Below are 8,916 nucleotides of genomic sequence, written 5' to 3'. Positions count from 1 at the left end.
TTTTTTGAGATGGAGTCTCACTCTGTTGCCCAGGCTGGAGTGCAGTGAGGTGATCTCGGCTCACTGCAACCTGTGCCTCGCAGGTTCAAACTATTCTCCTGCCTCAGCCTCCTGAGTAACTGGGATTACAGGTGCGCGCCATCACACCCAGCTAATTTTTTGTATTTTTAATAGAGATGGGGTTTCATCATGTTGGCCAGGTGGGTCTCAAACTCTTAGCCTCAAATGATCTGCCCTTCTTGGCCTCCCAAAGTGTTGGGATTACAGGTGTGAGCCACCGCGCCCTGCCGACCAACTGATTTTCATTCAGCAGATCTGTAGGTATGTTTTACAGGTTTCTAGTATTTCTGCAGGAACTTGTGTTCTAATAGAAAGCTCTCCAAATTTCTTCTTACCACCTATATTTAGTTATTGTAGATGCAGCCGGAGTAACCCTCAGTAACACAGGAATAGCACATAAATAGAGAAGGCATATTTCAAAAACGGTTTCAAGACTCCAAATTTTGAGCCTGTCATATGAGAGGATCTGCTATTGTAAGAGTTCTTAAGGACAGTACATCCGTATTTAAAACAGATGGTATAATTCTGCTCTCTTCTTCCCTCTTCTCTCCTGGTCACATCTCTTGTGGTTCTGGGAGTCTTGGGTTGCTCTGCTCTGGAAGTAGTACGGCTCAGTGTGATGAATGTGGCAAAGTCTAGTGAGTCTGTCTTCTTCTAATTAGCCTCGTTTAGATGTCATCTTGAATTGTAGTTCCTATAATCCCCATGCATCATGGGAGAGAACTGGTGGGAGGTAATTGAATCCTGGGGGCGGTTACCCCCGTGCTGCTGTTCTTGTGATAGTGAGTGAGTTCTCATTCGATCTGATGGCTTTATAAGGGGCTTTTCCCTCTTTTGCTTAGCACTTCTCCTTGCTGCTGCCATGTGAAGAAGTACGTAGTTGCTTTCCCTTCTGCCATGATTGTATGTTTTCTGAGGCCTCCCCAGCAATGCTGAAATGTAAGCCAGTTAAACCTCTTTCCTTTATAAATTACCCAGTCTCAGGTATGTCTTTATTAGCAATGTGAGAACGGACTAATACAGAAGGGAAGGAAACAGAAATGAAAGGAGGGAAGGAAGAAGGGAGAGAGAAAGGAGAAAGGTTAAAATAGCAGGGACAAATTACTTTCTCCTCTAAGGGAGTCCCTGGGACCCCAGGGGCTCAGTGAATTACCCATCACTGTTTAAGGCCCAGCGTACCTATTTAGAACTTGTCAGGTGAGGAGTGGCCAGTGCAGATACCTGCAGGAACCATGCCGTTGATATAAGAAATAAAATATGCCAGGTGGTGGAGACAGTGGTGCAGATGGAGACACATAGAGTCCCTGCCCCGCGTGAAGGCAGCAGCAGCTCTCAGCTCCTCTGCTCCAGCTGAAAATGGCAGTCCTGTTTCATTAGCGTTTGTCATTTTCTTTTCTTTTCTTTTCTTTCTTTTTTTTTAAAGACAGACTCTTGCTCTATCACCTATGCTGGAGTGCTGTGGAATGATCTCAACTCACTGCAACCTTTGCCTCCTGGGTTTAAGTGAGTTTCATGCCTCAGCCTCCCAAGTAGCTGGGATTACAGGCATTCGCCCCCATGCCCGGCTAATTCTGTACTTTCTGTAGATATAGGGTTTCACCATGTTGACCAGGCTGGTCTCGAACTCCTGACCTCAAGTGATCCACCAGCCTCAGCCTTCCAAAGTGCTGGGATTTAGAGGTGTCAGCCACCATGCCTGGCTAGCTTTTGCCATTTTCAAGAAAAGCTGGATGTTTAGATTTGGATGTCAAGTTTACTGATTTATTTATCTTATTTATTTATTTTTTGAGACAGAGTCTTGCTCTGTTGCCAGGCTGGAGTGCAGTGACAGGATCTCAGCTCACTGCAACCACTGCCTCCCAGGTTTAAGTGATTCTCCTGCCTCAGCCTCCTGAGTAGCTGGGACTACAGGCACATGCCACCACACCCAGCTAATTTTTGTATTTTTAGTAGAGACAGGGTTTCACCATGTTGGCCAGGATGGTCTCAATCTCTTGATCTGGTGATCCGCCCACCTCGGCCTCCCAAAGTGTTGGGATTACAGGTGTGAGCCACCATGCCTGGCCAGTTTACTGATTTTTAAAACACTTTCTGGCCCAGAAAAACCATATGTATAGCCAACCCCTCCAGTATACACCTGCTGTTTTAGGGTGTAATGCTGTTGCATAGGTTAACTGACATGAAGTCAGGGAGCAAATAGGCCTTTCTTTGGCAAATATTTAATAAACCCCTGCTCTAGACCCCTTTATTTAATAACCCCTTGGCAGGACCTTTGCCCTCCTCTAGTTGAGGGCACATGGCTTTTGGACAGGAGGGGAGAAGCAACAGGTAGGAACCAGTTAAATCCCAGTAGCAGGAGTGAATGCAGGGTAAGTTCAGAAGAGGAAAGAGATCATGTGAGCCAGTAAGGGCAGGGGCAGCTCTGTGGATGGAGGGAGGACTGGGCTGTGCTCCGGAGGATAAGTAGGACTTAGAATAAGAGACTCCGGGAAGAGGAGGCAGATGACAAAAGTATGGAGATGGGGATGGGCCTGATGTGTTCAGGGGCGCAAGAGAGAACTGGAGGAATGTGGTCCAACATGGGCACAATGTCACATTCAGTCACTGTGCTTGTTTCTAAGTAAATAAGACAAAAGAAGTTGTAAAATCTGTAGCTCTGTGTCATGGTATTGATATCATTTAAAAACAAATTTACAAAGCAGTTTTTAAAAAAGTAGTAAGAGTGAGAAATCTCATAAATTGTCCAGGCACTGATCAAGAAGTATGTGGCCATCTCTACCCAATGCCATTTAGAATAATTACCTTAATTGTAAGTTCAGATTTCCTTTGTAAAGGAAAGCAGCTCGGGTTCAGCGCTCCAGAGACCCAGATCACTGCTGGTTGGTTCCACACCCCTGAATAGCTTGGAAGCTGAGTTAATTTACACTCCCATCTCCCTGGCATTATTCTTGTGGGCTGACAAATCAGTGTTATTTGCCAGATTATAAGAGATTTTTGTTGTTACTCCTTTTCAGTCTGCTTTTCCTTGTCATCCTAATCTAATGGTACTTCAGATAACTGCCTTGCTGAGCAACAATTTCATATAAATTAAAAGGGAGAGAAGCCGAGTACTAGCCTTCTCAGTAATTTACACCACAATAGCAGCAGCTCCGAGGTGCTAGTCACTTATAAATAGGCTCCTAGAGCAGTGTGTGGGTTTTTAAAAACTGGGAACGGTTGAAATAATTCCTGATTTGAGCACATCTTTACTGCCAGTGTTCCAGTATGCAACTGTAAGACAACAAAATGCTTCCTACTGTGCAGGGATAGAAAGTTTACCAAGGCCATTCGCCAAGAGCAGGCCGATGGGTGTTGGGATGAGGCCATCTTTTATGCATGAAAGGGATTCAGAGGAGTCTACTAGGTCTTATCTGACAGATACCAGCCTCACGGAGCCCAGGAACAAAGGCAGAGACTTCAATGCAGGAGGCATATTATACCATTTCACTCGTCCCTCATACAGCTAATTCATTCTGCCTGGAATGTGCTCCAAAGTTCACTCTACCTTACTGGCCTCACACTGCAAAAGATAATAGCATGCTTACTATCTGTCAGGCACTGCTTTAAGTACTTCACAATATGAGGCACAGCCTCTTGAGCAGCTGGGACTACAGGTGTGTGCCAGCACGCCGGGCTAATTTTTGTACTTTTTGTAGAGATGGGGTTTCACCATGTTGCCCAGGCTGGTCTCAAACTCCTGAGCTCAAGCAATCTGCCTGTTTCAGCCTCCCAAAGTGTTGGGATTACAAGCGCGAGCCACTGTGCCCGGTAGGCAAATATTCTTGAATTCCCATTTTACAGATGGGGAAATTGAGGCACAGAGAGGTTAAGTAACTTGCTCATGTTCACACATCTAGTCAGTTTCAAGGCTGGCATTCAAGCCAAGGATTCTGTCTCCAGATCCCTATTCTCAGTCTCCTTGCCCTGGCCTCCTCCGTGATAAGCTCCCACCCCTCTGGCCGATAGAGGGATTTTCCCTTCCTCTGTCCTCATCTCTTTTGTTTCCTGTTCCTAAGCTAGATGGCCTCATCTATTGCATAAGGGAGAGGGGAAAGCTGAACTTCTGTCTGGCTTCCTCCTGGCCTCTGCTAGGGCAGCATAAGCCACTGCCATTTTTCATTTTCCAAGAAGACAAGTCGTAGCTTCCCTTACTGTCATTGCATACTCCCATCACCAATATTATACTTCTCCAGGACACAAAACTCCTTACTGGCCCATTATCTGGGCTTGGGACTTTGAAGTCCATTCTTTGGCACCAGTCTGCATGTAATAAAAGCAATTTGTGTATATGTGTTTACAGCAGTGCATTAAGGACATACCTTACTGGCTGCCATGGAAAAGTACTTGAAGGCAGTAGCATTATTTTGCGGTGTGGCAGTATTCCCCTCTAAATACATCTAGGAAGAAAAATGAAAAGAGGATAGAAAAAAACAAAATAATTTGAGGGTAATGCAAATATTTTAAAATGAGATAGAGGTAAGAGTAGTATAACACATTGAAAGTAGTAAATGCCCACTGAATTGTATACTTTAGAGTGGTCAATTTTGTGTTATTTACATATTTACATTTTACCTCAATTTAAAACAACAAGAAAAAGTAAGAGTACCATTTATTACAGATTTCTGGAGTGACCCTGCCTGAGGGCAAAGAAATGGACCCTGTTTGTGTTTTCTCTCTCTCTTTTGTTTTGCATCTACATTTACTGTGTGTTGCACTTAGGAAGCAGGACATTTGTCCCTATGGTTACTAATGCAAATCGGCCGCAGGGAGCCAAGGGTGGCACATAGGGGAGTGAATAGTCTTTGAAGGAGAGAGAAGAGCATGCATTTCCAGAGGAACCCTCCACCAGGCTACTCTGCAGTCATAGGAGGCCTCCCATCAGAGGTGGCATAAGGATAGCTCTGGTCAGTCTGGAGCTGATTCACACTCCAGCAGTAGAGGAGAGAAGGGCCTGATTGGGCTCAGACCTGTACCCGTCTCCAGCATTCAACCAACCTGGATCTTCTCTTACATACTGGGGAGTGGGGTGGTCATAGGCTCATAGCTATGCTCAGAGGAGGAGCCCTGGGCCAGGTGCACTTTTTTATTTTATTTTTTATTTTTGGAGACAGAGTCTCCCTCTGTTGCCCAGGCTGGAGAGCAGTGGCGTGATCTCGGCTCACTGCACCCTCTGCCTACCGGGTTCAAGCGATTCTCCTGCCTCAGCCTCCCAAGTAGCTGGGATTACAGGCACCCGCCACCACGCCCAGCTAATTTTTGTAGTTTTAGTAGAGACGGGGTTTCACCATGTTGGCCAGGCTGGTCTTGAACTTCTGACCTCAAGCAATCCACCGGCCTCCACCTCCCAAAGTGCTGGGATTACAGGCGGGAGCCACCGCGCCTGGCCCAGGTGCACTTTTAAGGTTGCTTTTGGTGCCCCAGATAACGGCTGCTGTTATATGGGGCTTCTTCCCAAACCGTCACCGCAAGAATACCACCCTCAGGTTGCAGCCAAACGCCCCATTCAGCTGCTTCCGTCAGAGAGGCCTGCTGCGCTGTCCCTCTACAATGGGTTCAATGAGCTGATATCATTCATTTGTTAGGTTTTTATTTTTTAAATTTAAATTTTAATTATTTTGAGATGAGGATCTTGCCGTGTTGCCCAGGCTGGTCGCCTGTGCTCAAGTGATCTTCCCACCTCGACTTCCCAAGTAGCTGGGACAACAGGCACACGCTGCTAATTTCTTAGGTTTTTAATAAATGAAAACTATGAATCAAGATGAAGCATGTACCTTTCCTATAAATGCCATGGCATTTGCACTCCCGGCCTTTGCTGCCTTTAAGAAGTAGTGTAATGCTTTCTGGAGAGAAAAGGAACAGTGTTATTGCTAGTCACAAAATAAATCCTTCAAAATAGCTTTTTGAGCCACACTTTATTTAATTCAATATGCATTCGAAAAATATCTATGGTTCTTGCCACTGAGCTTAAAAAAAATCTGTGAAATGCCCATTTTGTTCAAGGCACTATTCCGACCAAGTGCTTTTTCAACCATAACCTGAGTAGTGGGAGAGCGTCTCCATCTCTTTATCTCTTTCTTTCATATCATTTTATAACATGAGGACTTGCTTCTTACATTTGGAAAGCCACGACGGGAATGTAGCTTTGTAGGGAGAGATGAATCCCAGCTGTGAAGCTAAATAGTCCATTATTTTGAAAAGCAGGCTTCTCTGTTGACACTGTGTACTTAATAAGAGATTTTACTATGGTTGGCAGAATTGGATACACAGTGTCCTAGTGTTTATAGGCATAGTAAGACCAGACACACTTGCCTGGCTGCTGAGATCAGGTCTTCATGCAGAAGTAAGCTTTAAGACAATTCCTTCTGACTCAAATTGAAGGACGCCAGTAAAGCCTCTGATTTTTGTCTAGGTCATTACATTAAATGAAGCACTCTGTCTAGAACACATAAGGGCTGACCTTGTCCCTTGCTGCCACACTCCCTAGGCCTCATCTTGACCTTCTGGAAAGCCCCTCCTTGGAAACCATATAGAGCAATGAAAGAAATCAGCCTCAAGAATGTGATATGAAACCGCTCTTTTTGTTTGTTTGTTTGTTTGTTTTTGAGACGGAGTCTCACTCTGTTGCCCAGGCTGGAGTGCAGTGGCATGATCTTGGCTCACTGCAGCCTCCATCTTCTGGGTTCAAGTGATTCTCCTGCCTCAGCCTCCCGAGTGAGATTACAGGCGACCCCCACAATGCCCAGCTGTGAAGCCATTCTTTAAAGTGTCTTGTTAGGATACGACCCTTCTGCTCTTTAAAGTCTTGATCAGGTTGATGTGCAAAGATGTTCCTTCTCAAAGAGAAGAGAATGTTTAAGGAAGAACTGCTGGTAGTTATTTGACATGGAAGTTTGCTGTAGGAATGTTGCTAACTTCTTTGTGGACATAAGTACAAATGCTGCCACTGCTGAACCTCATGGTATCGTGCATCCATTCATCCATTCAGCTCTCCCAATCTTCATTTACCCTTTCAAACACTTGATTGAAGCCTGCTATATATAGGATAGTATGTTACGTATTATAGGTGATTCACAGATAAACAGAAACATGATTCCTACATTTGCTCCCTAACAATGTTCCTGAGAAAGAGAATACATATAAATAGCAGTAAGATAGTAGGTAATAGGTGGTATAAAATAAACTCCATAAGGAATTAGAAGGAGATAGAATAAAAGACATTGTATCCAGTTCTCCAATAAGTGTTTTGCAAACTTTTTCTTACCTAATCTTCACAATAGCACCATCAGGAGGGTGTTATTAATATCTGATCTTATTACCAACGTGTCAGAGTTGTGCAGTTAGTACTGGAGATCAATAAGCAGCTCGCCACTCTGTCTCCACGGTATACAGAGGAGGGCTAAAGTGATCGAGGCCTCATGAAAGATGGTAACAAGTCACCAGTACAGAGGCTAGGGAAAGAACCTGAGCAAAGGAATGGGGATGGGAGTGGCCAAGTTGTGTTCAGAAAATAGTAACTACTTCAGCGTGGCTGAAATACAACATCCGAAAGCCAAGACTTACAAAAATATGATGGGACCATTACTATAAACAGCCTTGAATACCAGGCTAAGGATTTTATAATTTTTTTTTTTAATTAAAAAAATTTTTTTGAGACAGTCTTGCTGTGTCACCCAGGCTGGAGTGTAGTGGTGTGATCTCGGCTCACTGCAACCTCCACCTCCTGGGTTCAAGCGATTCTCCTGCCTCAGCTTCCTGAGTAGCTGGGACTACAGGCGTGCGCCACTATGCCCAGCTAATTTTTGTATTTTTAGAAGAGACGGGGTTTCACCATGTTGGCCAAGATGGTTTCAATCTCTTGACCTTGTGATCCGCCCACCTCAGCTTCCCAAAGTGCTGGGATTATAGGCATGAGCCACTGTGCCTGGCCTGAATACTTCTTTCATCTCTGGCTCTGTAGATCATCCTGAGAAGAGATGGTATTAGCTCTTTTTAAAAATTTTTTAATGGGTAGCAGGATAGACAAAGCAGTTGCCCTTACAAATTTGATATTATTCCTCTGCTAGGTTTAATTTAATTACGCTTTATCCATTTTAATAATATTCACCCAAACATCCCGCTTTCCTAATCCAATTTACTCTGAGCCTGCATATATTTAGAAATGCAAATAAAATTAAAATCTATGTGTAGAAATTTCAAGATAATGTAATCAAGAATTGCATTTACAGTATTTTTCAATAATTAAGAATTTGGTCAGGGGGAGGGTAAAAATGTTTTCTGTGATGACAACTCATGAGAGAGATTAGTTCAACCAAACAATGAGGAAGGAAAAGAAAGGCCAGCTAGTTATTTCCAGGTATTTTGAAACTTAATTTTCTGAGAAGTGGACTGGAGCATCATATTTAAGGAGAGTCTTATACTAATAATTCTCTTTGGTGGACTGAAATATTAGCATACTGGCTCAAGTGGTGGTCTTCAGGCTGAGGACTGTAGTTAAGAATAAGGTATTGTATATTTCAAAATAACTAGAAGAGAGGATTTTGAATAGAATATGACAAAGAAATGACAAGTGTTTGTGGTGATGGATTTGCAGATTACCCTGGTTTGATAATTACATAATGTATACGTCACATTTGCATACATATGTATATATTACATAATGAATACATTATGTAATGATCAAAACATCAGAGTGTATCCCATAAATATGTACAATTATTATGAATCAATTAAAAAAGAAAATAAAATAAAAAGAAAAGAAAACATTATCCTCTCTGAGGAGGTGAGACTTGGAAAGATGAGAAGTGAGGCATGAAAAGA

The 8,916-nt window shown here is 43.4% G+C and overlaps 1 protein-coding gene across 1 annotated transcript in view; it reads right to left on the bottom strand.

Moving 5' to 3' along the window:
• Positions 1–8,916, bottom strand: part of SEL1L2 (sel-1 suppressor of lin-12-like 2 (C. elegans)) — a 92,577-nt gene that overhangs the window by 22,470 nt on the left and 61,191 nt on the right. Inside the window, 2 exon segments of the mRNA XM_011995210.1 lie at positions 4,419–4,496; positions 5,871–5,939. Of these exon segments, the coding sequence (XP_011850600.1) occupies positions 4,419–4,496; positions 5,871–5,939 (147 nt within the window).

Source organism: Mandrillus leucophaeus, unplaced genomic scaffold (genome assembly GCF_000951045.1).
Source record: "Mandrillus leucophaeus isolate KB7577 unplaced genomic scaffold, Mleu.le_1.0 Scaffold476, whole genome shotgun sequence".
NCBI lineage: Eukaryota > Metazoa > Chordata > Mammalia > Primates > Cercopithecidae > Mandrillus > Mandrillus leucophaeus.
Note: the sequence above shows the minus strand (reverse complement) of the source record. Positions and strands in the feature narration are given on the sequence as shown.